Raw genomic sequence first — 15,864 nt, forward strand, 5'->3', positions numbered from 1 at the left:
AATAGGAGATATAAATATATATATATATTAAGTAACCTTAAATTCAATAAATTAAAATCTACTATTTTCAAATTCTTATATCACAAACATATTATCATATGTGTGATGTTATGTTACCTTATTATTTCCACATATTCCTCACATTTACTTCAAGACTAGAAATTCAAAATTTGAAAAAGTATAAGGATTGAAAATGATCAAAATGGAAAACATGAACCAAGGGTTAATCTATAAAAAATTTTAGGAGGGACCAAAATTGAATTATAAATTTTATGGATCAAGGTCAAAATATAATTTTATCATATATTAGTTTATGATTTCATCATTTTTGAAAAGGACTAAACATTTTATTTTTTTTCATTTTGGGGGTTCAAAGTGCAATTTACCATATATAAATTTAACAATTCAATAATTTTCGAGACTAATAGTTAAATTTAACCAAACAAATTTAACTATTATACCAATTCATAAAATAAAAAGACTCAAATTTAGCAATTAAAGTATATAAGCTAAATTCAAAACTTACACATAATACAAATACAAATACAAATACTAATAATATAATTTAGTCATATTTGTATCATACTTATGAATTATTATTTTAGATGATTTCTATTTAATTTCTTTTTCCTTCTAACCACCATAAAGTGGCGAACATTCGAAAATATTAATTTTCGTTCAACATATTTATTTTGTCTTTTTGTTGGTTTTTATGTAGATTACTCAATACATTCAACACTCCTACCTAACAACTTAAGTTATTGATTTTCCAATAATAGTTATTTCCTTACCATTTATTGAAAATTGAGATGAGGCGTTTTAAAAATAAGATTGATGTTCGATGGATCATGATTTTGTCAAAACCATATTTTAAGATTAGTTTATTATATATTATCAAAGTTTAACTTCTCAAATATATTTTATTTCTAAAAGATTTATCTTTATTTATCTCTTCAAATATATCGTGTTGATAGAGCCAAAGTATTGTTTCCTTTTTAAGTAGAGCACCCCCACTTCAAACATTGAAGAATAAGAATCATACAGTTGAAGAATCAAAACATAGTGAAAATCCATAGCATAACAAGGCATTAATCAAACCTATACCTTTGAACTCCTTTTAACCTTAAAGGTGATGTTTGTTTCCAGTAATTTTACATATGTAAGATTTCGAAATATACATAATAATTTTCATTTTCATTAGTGTCTAACATTCCAGAATATACAAAATAATTTTTAATGTATCTCTTCCTTAAGTATCTTACATCCACGTGATAATTTGAGATTGTTTTACCATTTTACTTCTTTTTTTAATAATTTTGATTCATTTTACTTAAACTGAAACAAAATAATACTAATTAATGAATTAAATTCTTCAGCTCTTAAATATATTTTTCAAGTAGCATTTAAACTATTAATAACTTTGGTCAAACTTGTCCTTGACAAATATATTGTTTTAAAAATATAATTTTTTCCCCTATCACAAGCCCTAGTAGGGATATAAAATTAATTTATTAATAAAATAAAATATTATAAGCTTAAATTATTGTGTAGTGAAAAAATAAAAAAATAAAAGCAAATTATATGGAGATATGTTTAGTAAAATATATTTGTAAGTAATGAATGAAATAAAATAATGTAAATATACTCAATAATATGTTAAATAATATTAAAAATTAATAATCAGATATAATTTTACATTTTGTAAATTAAATAGTGCTAAAAATAAAATCTTCAAAAGCACTTAAAAGAAAAAAAAACGAAATTTCAAACTAACACTAATAATTTGAATTGCAGTTAATTTTTTTATATAAATAAACTTTAATAATTTACTATCAACTTCTAGGCTGTGATTTTTAAAAAATTTAATTATAGTTTAAACTTTATGATAAATAAAGTATGACTTTAAAAAAAGAAAAGCCGAAAATAGGAAGATAGACTGTGAAACGGCGCCTTGCTTGCGTGTTATGAAGCTCAAAAATAGTTAAACGACAACACGTCTTGTTTGTAAACAACAAATTGAAATAAAATTATGAAGTGACTAATTAATTAGTTGATTAGTTTAGAAGGAGAGGAAGGCAAATTGTATATTGTTAATTACCATATGGGTGAAGGAATCTGATAAATAATATTGTGATAAAATTAAAAGAATGCCAGTTGTTCCATTGGGAATACTTGAAAAGATAGACTTAAATTCCGACAGTAGAAGATTAGAATATTGAGATGGTGTTAACAATATTCCATGGAAGAAGAACCCAAGGTAAATAAGGGGAAAGGAACCATAAAGATTTAATGTCTTATTGAAATTGATGTGCCTACCTACCTAGCTCATTAATATGTTTTATAAAAAACCTCCCATTCTTGTGCAAGAATGGACATATATTTACTTGTGCACTAAAAGGAATTTGATTAATTGATTTATTTACTATTGAAATTTATTTGAGGGTTTTAACTTTATTAACATAATATTTTATGAAAACTATAAAATTTAAAATATAAATATTGTGTTTAAAAATAAATAATGAAATGTATAATTTTAAATTTATTTTTTAAAATAAAATATTATTTAATCTTTAAAACTTCATAAATTTTCAAACTTATCAGTCTTCAAATTTAAGGAATTTAAAGATTGAGGTAGATGAGAAAGAGTTGAGATAAAGATTATAAAAAGGCCAAAAAAAAAAAACATAATGCAAAATTTCAATTTATTCCAATTAACATTAGGAAGTAGAGAATTTTTTGGGAAGAGAGAGAGAGAGGAGAAGCATAGTTTTTATTGTTTTAGGTTAAAAGCATCTTGGTCGTAGATGATTATAGAGTGGCTCTTTGTATGGTCACATGGATTCCTCTGGACATTTACCAGACACCTGAAATATATTTAAAATAAAAATAAAATAAAATGATAAGCTGTTTTTATTAGGGTTTTTTATATATATATATAGATCTGGTTTATCGTCAGCTTTTTGTCATCTTTCTGAGTTTAATGTCCAAGTGTCCGACCACATTATTACATAATGAAAGCCATAGTCATATCTAATTAGGCGCCTCTGTTTTGTTTGGACAATTTAGAAAAACTATAATATAAAATTAAGAGGAAATTCCGAATTAGTCTAAAGACGAAACAACCCTTTCCTTTTAATTATTAGTTTAATGTCGTTGGCAGGAGACATGACTGTTCCCCTGATATAAAATAAAATAAACAACAAAAATGGTTACCCATTTCACGATATTAGATATGCCCCTAATTTGGAGTTTGGACCCTTTTTTTTTTTTTTTTAAATTTTCTTACATTGGTAATGTTATTTACTTCGGGACGACTATCCTGAAACAGTAATTGCTCTTTCTCTCTCCAACTGCCATAGAGAATCTCTCTCTGTCTCTATCTCTATCTCTCCATGGTCTGCAATGTAATCTCACGTGCACCATGCTGTAGCTTTTGTTGTTTTTTTAAGGATTAAACCATCTTTTAAAAAGTTGATCAACTTTCTTTCATGAGGGAGAACCAGGGGATGATAAAAGGAGGACTTTGTTTGGTCTTTTGGATGTGTAGTGCTTTCTTTCTTTCATTTGGGGTTCTTTGTAGGGAACAGTTCCACTCTCTCTCTCCCTCTCAATTCTCACCTTTCAGTTCTTATAATTACAAGAGATTCCCTTTTACGTATTTTATCTCTTCCTTCATCTTAGTCTTTCCACTTTCCTTTTAGGAAAAGAAAAGAAAGGGAGAATAGACAATACAAACGTGTGTCTCTTGTGTATGTGTGTGAAACAAAGGACCAACTTTAGAGGGGGAAAAAAAGATTGGCAGTGTGTAATAAGGATCTGAATTCTTGCAAAACATGGCATTAGAGGCAGTGGTTTACCCTCCGGATCGATTTACTTACGGTTTCAAGGACATCTTCCCTGTTGCTGGTGGAGGAGGAGGAGCCTGGGGGTATGATTTTTGCTTTCAAGATGAAGATAAAGTTCTTCCTGTGATCCTTGAAACCAACTTACAACAACAAGGGAGTCATGCAAATTGGGACTCATCGTCTACTTCAGTCATGCAACAACAACATGCAAAGGAATTATGGGATCCTTACTCTTCTTCGCCTGAAACTTGTACTGTCGACCAGTCTCTCCCTGGTCCTGCAGCTGGTTTCCAAGCTCCAATGGAACCCCACCAGCTTACACGGCGACCAACGGTGGTGGTAGACGAAAACGTCGTCGCACCAGGAGCAGTAAGAACAAAGAAGAGCTAGAGAACCAGAGAATGACTCATATTGCTGTTGAACGCAATCGTCGGAAACAAATGAATGAGTACCTCGCTGCTATTAGATCTTTGATGCCAGCTTCCTATGTTCAAAGGGTCAGTTTTTATTTCTCTCTCTTCCGTTTGGACTAATAAAGTAATGATTAACCTTTAGAACAAGTTTATACAACCCTAATCAACGCTTTCGCTTATTAGTTAAGTAATTAACATATTATGACCATTACTTTTTCGATTCTCAAATGGTTGAAGAATCGTTAAAAGGCATTGGCTGAAAAAAGTGTAGAAATTCCTGATTTTCATGAAAGATCATTTAGATTTGTAGCCTAGGTCAGCTATATCTTTGCTTTGTCTGGCAACTAGTTTATACTAACAAATGCATTAACCCTTTTCTCAGGGTGATCAAGCTTCGATTATTGGGGGAGCCATTAATTTCGTTAAGGAATTAGAGCAGCTGTTGCAGACCATGGAGGCTCATAAGAGGACCACTCAACACCCAGAACACAATGGCGACCCTTCACCCTTTGCTGAGTTTTTCGCCTTCCCGCAATTCTCGACTCGTGCAACGTCTCACTGCAACAATTCTCCGTCGTCCATGGCAGCCGATCAGCCCATGGCCACCGAAAGCGTGGCGGATATCGAAGTGACCATGGTGGAAACCCACGCTAACCTTAAGATACTCTCCAAGAAAAGACCCAGACAACTCTTGAAACTGGTTGCTGGGATACAAAGCCTAAGCCTCACAATTCTTCACCTCAATGTCTCCACTGTTGATGAAATGGCTTTGTATTCAATCAGCGTCAAGGTAATTATTTAACAAATATTTCGCTACAAATTTCATTAGTTTAATAGCAAAAAAAAAAAAAAACCATCTCAAATTATGGTTGCTGATTTAGAGTGTTAATGGGGACAGGTTGAGGAAGGGTGCCATCTGAACACTGTGGATGAAATTGCAGCAGCTGTTAATCAAATGCTGCGCAGTATCCAAGAAGAAGCTGCTTTTAGCTGAGAGAAAACTGAGACGTATAAAGCTTCTATGTCTTTTGTGTCCCGCTGTAATTTTTTTTCCCCAAAAATCGATGGACCGAACGGGACTCCATTGTTGTTTTGCTATCTAATTTTCTCGCAAGGTCTGCAACTTTAATATATATTTTACTTCAATGTATTTTGAAGACATACAGTGTAAGTGTAGCGAAGTGAGTACAATATTTTTCCAAATGTTGGGCCTGCTAATGGAGGCAAGAATTAATCAAATTATATGTCTTATTATTACTACTTGGTAAAGGAAAAAAGTTTCCATCAAACTGTGTCCCATCAGCCACAGTGCAGTCGAAATAGACAGAACCCTGTTACCTACCATTGCGTCTCATGTATAAAAAAGAAAAAAGAACATCAAATAATTAAGACACTTAAAGACAGCCATAACCATATCTTCCGGCCGGTTCTTTTGACAAGATAAACTTATTTTGTACTTATTGTGACAAATTGCCGAATTCATTCATGCAATTCCATTAAAAACAGATAAGATTTATTTAATCATTGTAATGTTGGAATTAGAACTATTTACTATGTTGAGGTATAATGCCACTGTTACAGTGTTACCTATGCGCCTTCGAGGAAACAACAGAAAGAATAAATATGTCTTTTTCCCAACAATTTATTGCAGTTTTCCTTTGTCCTACTTTTATATGAAACCCCTTCCCCTCCTTCTCCAATGTCCATTCCACTTTCTGAATTTAAACTATAGCTTGACAAACTTTTAACTATGTGTGGGTGCCACAATCACTTTTTTTCTCTCTCAAAAGATTAAGCCATGCAACAGTGAACTCCAGATTCGATGGTCTTACTTTTTCTTTTTTCTTTTTTTTCTGAATCTGTTTAGAGGTTTCTTTGATGATTATCTTCCGCCATTACGTTATAAAGTTTATTTGATACTTTATCCCATTTTGGCCTTTTGTTCTCCTTTTTTGTCATTGAATTTGTTTGATTGAGTGGAAAATAAGTAAAGGGGGTTACTTTTTTTTTTTCAATTTTGTTTTTTCTGGTTTTTGAGATAATAAATTATTTTAATGTTTGTAGATGATCATGATCTGGAAACCATATGCCTAAAGTACCATACATGCAATCGATAGAATGTGGAACTTGGTTTCCTAAACTTTGCATGATATGAAGAATGAAAACAATAATAATAATCATTAATCAAGCTTATCTTTATAAAGATCCATTAGATTTTTGTCGTCCCTTTAGGGAAAATAAAGGAAAGCTAATGAAGGGGACTAGATGTAGCTATAGACCTGCATCGACAAACTTATAAACGGTAAAGTTTATAACTATCATTTGATTGATTGTAATTTTTTCGGACTTGAAATTTGAGTTGGCCCATATATAATTTTTCTTTGCTCTTTTTAACCTTTTATTAAGGTTTTAAAATTGACGTGGAATCATTTGTTTTTAGGTTATTAGTAGTATCAATGATGAAACTTTTTTTTTCTTTGTGAAAATTAAAGAAAATGCAAAACTAAACGCGATTAATATGATTTGATTTAAAATCACACTTAAAATAATAAATATCCTAATTATTAAACTAACACACGAGATTTAAGATGAAAATTCATTAATTAGATTAATTTGTACAATTCCTTCCTTTTATTCTTAAAATATTATGATAAAAACTCTACAAATCACATTAATTAGATTCTCCCTCAACTAAGCATGCAAAAAAATAAAAAAATTCAGCGAATTCCCCCATTATTTTTGGATCAATAATTCATATAGATATGCATTAAAAAGGAACATGTTGTTATAAATATTGATTAATAAAATGGAAAAGACAATCTATTTCATGCTCACATTGCATGTCTTGATATGCGAAGTTCATCATTCCCTTGGGTAAAAAAATCACAACTGTTTATTATAACTTACAGATTATCATAAAAAAAAAGTGGGGTTTTTTCCAGTAAAAAAAGGTTTTCGTTAATCTGCACGAAGTTTGATTATTAAAACCAGAAGGTTTTGCCTTTAGATTTGAAAGTAGATTGAAGGAAAAAGGGGGGTTGTGAAAAAGCTTGGGAGTGGACAGGAGATTCTTTTATGACCTGTAGAAAAAGAAAAGGGGGAGAGTTTCAGGAAAGATCAAAGAAGTTTCTTTAAGGAAATGATTGTAAATCGAAATCATTGTGATTTTGAATTACAATAATAACATCATCATGACTTCCTTCATATTCCTCTCGCATCTTCTGTTTTCCTCATTTCCACGCTTCTAATAATTATGAAATGCCAATAGCTACTGAATTTATGCTACCAATGTGATGATAGTAAACATCAAACCTACGTTTAGCTGCAACAGTAAAAGTCTGCCTAGGCGATTTTTATAATTAATTACTGCAATTCCTTTTTGTCCCACAACCAGAGCTCCCTCAACGTTAGATTTGTTATATATTTAACCTCATTTAATTTATGCCATATGATTTAATATATTCAATCAATTTAATTTAGATCGACTCGTTTTATTTAAGGAATTTAATGATTTTTAGGTTTTTTTAATGTTTCAAAATAAAATTATTAAATTTCAATTTTAACTTTTTCCCCGTATTTTCATTTTTATCTTTTGCAAATAAAAATGAGGATTATGGTATGTTTTTTTTTTTAAAAAAAAATCATGATTTAGTTCTACACTTGTCACAATAAGTGTGGATTTGGATGAGCGGTATAATGCATTTAATTTACTTTTTATTTCACACTATAATATAGTTACAGTATTTAATCTCATTGTCACCACTGTTTTTACATTAACTGCAAGATCCAAACCCACCCTAAGATTAGTTGAGGAGGCCAAGTCACTTTTTTATGACGCTAACAAATTAGATTTAAATATATAACGATTTATATGTTCGGAGGGTAAAAAGGTAAAAAATACAAGTGTCATTGTGGATTTAGTTGCCATTTTAGCAATAAAAAATTACACTAAACATTTTTAAAAGAATTAATATATCATTTAAAACCTGAATTTAATTTCAATGTTCAATTTAGTAATTGTGTTTTTTTTTTCAATTTATTGTTTGGATTCAATGTTTAATTTGATACTCAGACTAAATGACATCATATTGCCTAATAAACGCTTCACAAATGTGCTCTAGTAAACAAAACATAAGTCCTTAATTGAAACTAAAAAATAAAAACCTAAATACTAAATTGAATATTAAAACCAAACTCAAATACCAAATAGTATATTATTTTTTATAAAAAAAACATTAGCCAATGATACCTTCTAGAGTTGGCATATCAAGAGTTTGAGTGCTTGAATTTGAGTTTCACCTTGCACAAATCATGTACGAGCTTTATCCAAATTTATGTTTGGATTAAACTCTGTTATATGTGAAATTGTTTAAAACTATTCCGATATAGGATAGGTTATATTTGGATTGCGATTTGTACTGTTTAATTCTCCATGTAATAAATTAGAGATTAACCTTTGTAATTGTTCATCCGCATTATTTTACAAGTACTTGTCCTTCAATAGGGTAAAAGAAAAACATTAGAGAAACGTCGTCGTATAAACCATCAAGCTATTATCCTAAGTATTACGTGAAAATGCTTACATTACATACTAAAGAAATCAGGATTTAATAATCAAGATTGAAACAAATCAATGATTAAAAGGAAAGAATTTTGAAGAAAATCATCCCGTATCGAATATAAGGATAGTGTTTGACTCCTACTTTTTGGGTAATCCATCCAATGGAAAAATAAAGGGCAATTTGACTGCACCGGTGTGGCAAACGATTGAGCTGCCCTCGTGAATAGATGTATGATGTATGTATAGGGACAACAATGAAGCCGGATATGTAGATATTGTTAATTTTATTATCCTCTCACAATTGGAACATTTTTTTATTTATCATCCATCCCGTTTTATTATAGATATATAATTTTGAAAATTATTATCACATTTATAGGTGTTGGATGCATTTATCCCTATCTTATCCGCACCGCTTCAATCTAATTTTTGTGACTTATTTTCAATTTTTTAAAGTCAAGTAAAATATTTAAATATAATTCTTAAAAAAATATTTAAACATAAAATATATGATTTTTTATATATTATATATTACACGTTTACCCTTTTAATTTTTTTTATAGTAAAGCGGGTCGGGCCGGGGCAAGCAATTACGATATCCGCTCTATACTCGTTATCTAAAAGAAAAAGTCCATCTTATTTCACTCCACATTCATTTTTCAAATAAAAAAATCCACTTCATTCAAAGTTGAACCAATTCAAAATAGATGGAATGGTCCAAATTTTGCCATACATAAATATATACACTTGCATTTGAAAAATTAAATTCGTCAATGTCTAATTTTGGAGCAACTTGTTCTTAAGGAACACATACGACACAATTAAGTCAAACTCGAACAAGATCTGAAGAGATCTTAGATTGATGAAAGGATTTTAGTTTTAAAATAACAAAGGGAGTTGGGACTTGGAACAAAACCATGTAAGACAATGCATGCATGGTTGTTAGTAAGTAGATATTATTAACTCCATGAATCTCGAAGTCGATCTCGCCAAACAAAAAGATTTCGCTACTATCGAAAATGTTTTTTTTTTCTTTGTTTTAAGTATAGATATATATAAATTAGGAATTAAACTGCAAATCGATTCAAGTGTTTGTCTTTTGTGCTGAGCTTATTAGGTTTGACCATGGTTCTCTCTCTCCGTTGGTGTTGGTTGGTGTTTATTAATGGTATTTGCTGTCGATAATGCACCAACTTGCCCTGTTTTTTTTTTTTTTTGGGGGGGGGTGTAAGACTAAGCAATACAAAAATGGCGGATTTGAAGACGACAAAACAATGTTTTTTTTTTGAACTGAAGGGATTGGGTCGTGCAGACCTTAATTACACTGAGCTATACTGGGCCTGCTACTTCAAGCTTCTCGAGGCCCTAGCTTGGTGTGAAATTTCATTCTTTTTGTCTTGCCTCGTGCATTAAAATCGAGTTAATTGAATTAAATTCATGCAATTTGATTTTGTTTGTTTATTTTCATTTTTATCTGGTTTTAAAAATACATTTAAATATGTTAACTTATCAACTTTTGGTTTTTAAAAAATACATTTAAATATGTTAACTTATCAACTTTTGGTTTATCTAATTTACAATTGCATCAGACGAATTATATTAATAACTTAATATAAATATATTTTATTTACCTGTTTTTAAATGTAATCATAGTATTATAAATATACAGAAAATATTATAATAAAGTTTAGGTACTATATAATTTTTAATCCTTAAACTTGGCAGTTAAGTTTATTTTGATACATATAGCTTTTTTCTTTTTGTTCTTTTTGGTACTTCAACTTAACTATTTGGTCTATTTTGATCTCTAAACCTAAAAAATATAAAAATTTGATGATGCGACACTCTGGGCTTGTGCCACATCATCATTTGGAATTTATATAAATTTTGAAGTGAACATGTAGTACAACCATATAGTGTTACATTCATTGTTTTAATAACTAGATCGATGGCTGAACAAGTTAGATCACTAGTTTCTGATTCAATTAGTTCAATCACCAGACCAACAATAATTAAAGAAATAATTAAAATTTCATAAAATCTAAAAAATTAAATAAATAAATAAAAATTATTATACTGATTCAACCATCGATTTTGTCATAAATTTCAATTTTCACCAATTTCTAGCAATTTTCAAGTCAACCGGTTCACCCCATTTGTTCGGACCATTATATCGACAAGTTCTTGGTTTGTTCGATCTGGTTCTATTCCAATATCACCGGTTATTTCATCAAATCTTGACAGAGTCCAAGTTCATAGACCAATATATCTTTTTTTGAATAATCATAGACCAATATATCTAATTGTTAAGTTTAGGGTCAAAAATTATATTATCGTTGAAGTTTATTACATTTCATCGTATGATGTTTCGTATCATGTTTGTTTAAAATATATGTATAAATAGAATATATATATAATAATCTAAGATGAAAAAATAAATTAAAAATAGAATTTATATATATTAATTTAGATTTTTTGCCACCACTTTTTTAACTTATTTTATTTAATTATTTAATTTTATATTTTAAAAAATATATAAATAATTAATCATAGAGGACTAGTTTGTTTAACCTAACCGGCCCGCTACAACTTTATCTTTGTCAAGTTAAAATAAAAGAATTTGAACAATATAATATTTTAAGAAGAATGTTATACAAAAAATTCAAAACATAAATATTAGATGAAAATAACAATTGGTTTGGTCTAAACCTGTTCATGAGTTGGGTTATCTGTTCAGGCTCGAAGGCTCGTCCGAAATTTAAAAGGGTTTGGTCAAAAATATTTGACCTAAAAAATGAGCTTGAGCATAAAAAGTACGCTTATTTAAAATATAGGTCAAGCTCAGGCTTGAACATTCAAGGCTCGACCCCGGTTCAAGCCAGCCCGACCTATTTTAAGTTTATAATAATTTATAAAATATGTTATTTTGAGATATTATGTAATTTAGAACATATTAAAATATATATATTAAATATATAATATTACTCTAATGTAAATATTATAATAATGTTAAGATCACTATATAAAAAAATTTTAATAAATAAAAATATATAAAAATATTAAATATTAAAATGATATAATATAAATATAATTTTTTTAAAATAATATGGGTGGGCTTAAAATGGGCTTGAGTTAGTCTTTCGTAAATATGAGCGGATTTGGGTAAAATTTTGGGCCTAAATTTCTGGCCAGGCTTGGGCATAACATAAAGTATAATAATATCATACTTAGGTGCAACCCGGCCCATCCCTCTGCCACGAAGACGACTCGAATCAGAGAAATTGGACATGGTTGGGCTCTAAACACTGGGCTTATGGCTGCAACCATATGAACCCAAAAACTGATAGGGCTTTGGATCACTTACTGAACCAGCATCAGTACCAATTCAAAATCATGGCTGGTTGAAGAAGCCAACATCCAAATTTGTTTAGGACACGAAATATTAGTTATAGGTATATAAGCTTAGATCATCATCTTCAGAGTAAAGAAAAATGTCGATTGATTAGATGGAAATTAGGCCATGAAGAAAACCCAAGTCACCAAAAAATTAGGCAAAACCTTTTGACTGCTGATGAAATTGACTGGTTTTGGTTAGCCTGTATATCAGGTTTCAAGCAACCTCTAAATTATGACTTTCTCTTCTTCTTGACTTGAAAAGCAAGAATTAAAGAAAGATTGCTTCATTTAAACTAAGAACTATATTCATTTTATCCTCCATAATCATCAATCATTGAAGTTTACCAATTCAACATAAAAAAAATCAAAATCAATCAATTCATCTCTCAGCTGAAACACACTCTCTGTTAACAGCGTAATGAGTTTCTCGCATATACAGATATCAGTTGATATTAAACGTGAAGCTTCAATCAAGTTATATATACTTCTGGATTTGAGCCCAAGGCAAAGCAAAATACATGGAATTTATTCTTGTTCTTCTCTTACGTCGTGGGGCTTCATCAGCTATCGTGCATACAATTTCTCTGTTTTTAACAAATACCGCACACTGTAAACCAAAACTATAATCTAAAAGAGGGAAAGAGCTTTACTTTACAGGGGAAGAATTGAAGAATTCATGCTTCGGTAACGTTTGGATGAAGAGAAAAACCTTCCACCATATGAGAACGATCTTTTCATTGTAACTGGGCTTAAATGAAGATGCTGAGATATGGATGAATTCCCCATTACCCTAACCTCGTTTTGTGTTTCAACGATGCTTGAAACTGGGTTTTCCACATCCTCTTGAATGCCCAGGAACAAACTTGCAGCTGACGAAGAAGAAGAAGAATCCATGGAAACGCACCTTTTGATTTGCGTCATCTCTTTAGCCACTACACTGCTTCTTTCCATGCAATCACTTGCTAACAAAACGCCATTTTCATCGTCTTCCTTTAAAATCCTTTGGTCATTAGCCTCTGGCAATTCTCTTTCAGCGCTGTTTTCATCAGAATTCATACCTCCAATCTCAGAAGTTTCTGTCTGATTATTATCGACAATTGCATCCATGTTATCGGGGTTTTGATCCGCTGAAGTTGGAGTGCTACAAAGAGCATTAAAGACGATATGTGCTCGGCACAAGGGACAATTAGTGTGAGCCCTCAGCCAAGTGTCGATACACGAAATATGGAAAGCGTGGTTGCATTTAGGCAACAACCTCACCGTCTCATCTTCTTGGAACTCATTCAAACACACCGAACACTCCGTCCCTTCAATCAATCCATCACCCTTTTTGTACTTACAAACAGTGATGGAATTTATGATGGATTGTTGCAAACCAACGGTGGTGATGAACCAAATAGGATGATCAATTCGGTTCTCATCGAGGAACTCTTCGTCTGAAGCATCGGTTAGAGTTTGTGATTGCCTGTTATTCCTCGAACAGCACCAACCAAAACACGACTTCACTACAACCACGTAGTAGCCAACAAGAAGGATCAAACTGGCGAGTACGGAAACCAAGATGATCACATAAGGTGAGATGTAATGGTTTTGGACCGAGAAGGGAGGAGGAGGAGGTGGCGGCGGCGGCGGCGGTAGGTAATAGTAGTCGGGGTAAGGGTAGCAGTTGTAAGGGCAGGCAGGGTCACAAAAATCAGGGCATTCTATGGTTTCGTTTGTTTCAGTCACAGCCGGAAAAAGCTTTCTGGTTTTCATTGCTATATGAAGAGAGAATTATGTGAAGAAAAATAGGAAAGAAACAAGAAGATTCTTAAGCAGCTGTAAACCTAATATTTTCTTTGAATTTGAAGAGAAGGAATGAATGAAAAATGAAACATAAAGCATGTCACTTTCAAAGGTTAGTAAAGAGTAAAGACATATTTATATGTATGTAAGGTGTGTTTAACAATTAGTATTTTAGGACCACGATTTCGAATTAACCCTTATTTTACTATGTTGGAAAAAGCTTCGTAATGCAGTCTTCTAGTTATATAAATATACAGCATATTGACCTAAGATGTTGTCACTCGTTATTGGATTCTCATATTTTTTTGTGATTTACTCTATGATAGATAAAAATTTTCCACAATTTTTTGGTAGGCGGTCTTAATCATGACGATAAAATTATAATTTAGATTAAGTGGATATTAAGTAGTGTTTAACCATATCTCTGATCAAGTTGCCCTAGGGTCATAGTTTAGAGGATATTGTGTAGTTGTCGACTGACGTATCTGCTATAATCTTTTTTTCTTTTTTCTTAATCTTATGTTTTCTTCTTAATCAACCTTAAACCTGCCTTTCATTGATGGAGAGGCTGATCATATCACAAGGTTGTAGAGATTGAAAAACATATATACATGATGCATCTATTTCTTTATATAAAACTAAGATACAGTAGTGCACTGTAGAGCTACTGCCATGAACATCTCACACGTTTCTCTGTTTGTACGTGTGGTAAAAGAGAAAGGACCAGGGAAAGAAAAATAAATTTTTAAAATTTTTTAAAATATTATTTTATTTTTCGTATTGTATTTTTAGTTATTCTGCCTAGTGACATTAGTCGGGTGGGTTTCGCGGGTCCTGCGCTACTTCGCACTCAATTGAGCGGAAATAAGTCGTATCATATAATAAGTATATTTAAAAAATAAATATTTATAAAAATTAATTTTGATAACAATATTTAACTCACATTCATTCCCATTTTTTTTAGAAAAAAAGGAGAGCACTCCACAATTTCTCATCTAATTTAAAAAAAAGGGAAAATACTTAACATAGTTTCTCATATTCAGGTTCAAGGTTAAAGAGATACAATGCTAGCAATTGATAGAAGGATTAGAAGATGAATGTGATACAGAAGCAACGAAAGTGACATGTATTGATTGATTTTTGGAAGTTTTACATTTGTGTTGCATTTGAAGACATTTATGATGTATTTGAGACATTGTTTGTATTTTGATATTATGTAAGAACTTTATTTTCTAAATTTTTTAAACTTGTGTTGAAGTTATATTTTATTTACCAATTAAAGGGTTGCGAAGACTTTTTTTTTTAAATAGTGATAGTTGGAATAATGTCACATATGTGGTGGGAGTCCGGAGGACAGATATTTTATACTTTTTTCATAAAAGATTTAGTTTATATTTATTTCATTGATACTTATAAATATATTTTATTTATTTGAACATGTATGTAATTAGTTAATTTAAATGCTTTATTTCAATTAAAATGTTAACATAATTTAAAGAATTATTAGCATTGTTAAAATTCATTGATGAAGTAGGTTTAGTACAATGTCGCATTTTTTGTCACATAACTAGCGATTGAGGGTTTTTTATTTTTTAACTTCGAACTATCACACTAGAGAATTTAACCAAGAATTTAATGATGTCAACAGATAGACCTACATTTTTAAATTTGAAAAGTAGATGGCATAAATTCTTGAAAGTAAAAGTATTAGAACTAAATTTCAAATTATATATAAAAAGTACAAGAACTTGAAGCATATTGTAACTTTTAAATTTTCACTTTATAATTTATGCTAAAAAATTAACAAAACTTAATAATAAATTTGCATTTACAAACTGATATGACATAACACATATAATAATAT

The 15,864-nt window shown here is 30.5% G+C and overlaps 1 protein-coding gene and 1 pseudogene across 1 annotated transcript; one reads left to right on the plus strand and one right to left on the minus strand.

Moving 5' to 3' along the window:
- Positions 1-3,446: 3,446 nt before the first annotated feature.
- Positions 3,447-5,515, plus strand: LOC107957791 (transcription factor bHLH96-like; annotated as a pseudogene).
- Positions 5,516-12,570: 7,055 nt separating this feature from the next.
- On the minus strand, positions 12,571-14,107 carry LOC107960668 (RING-H2 finger protein ATL54). The gene has a single exon (XM_016896971.2). It carries the CDS (start codon positions 13,968-13,970, stop codon positions 12,867-12,869), a length of 1,104 nt encoding a protein of 367 aa, XP_016752460.2. The 5' UTR covers positions 13,971-14,107; the 3' UTR covers positions 12,571-12,866.
- Between the last annotated feature and the right edge of the window lie 1,757 nt (positions 14,108-15,864).

Source organism: Gossypium hirsutum, chromosome A05 (genome assembly GCF_007990345.1).
Source record: "Gossypium hirsutum isolate 1008001.06 chromosome A05, Gossypium_hirsutum_v2.1, whole genome shotgun sequence".
Classification (NCBI taxonomy): Eukaryota; Viridiplantae; Streptophyta; class Magnoliopsida; order Malvales; family Malvaceae; genus Gossypium; species Gossypium hirsutum.

Bases quoted from the DNA above. Each gene is read 5' to 3' on its own strand.
- LOC107960668 (XM_016896971.2), bottom strand. From the start codon at position 13,970: ATGAAAACCAGAAAGCTTTTTCCGGCTGTGACTGAAACAAACGAAACC.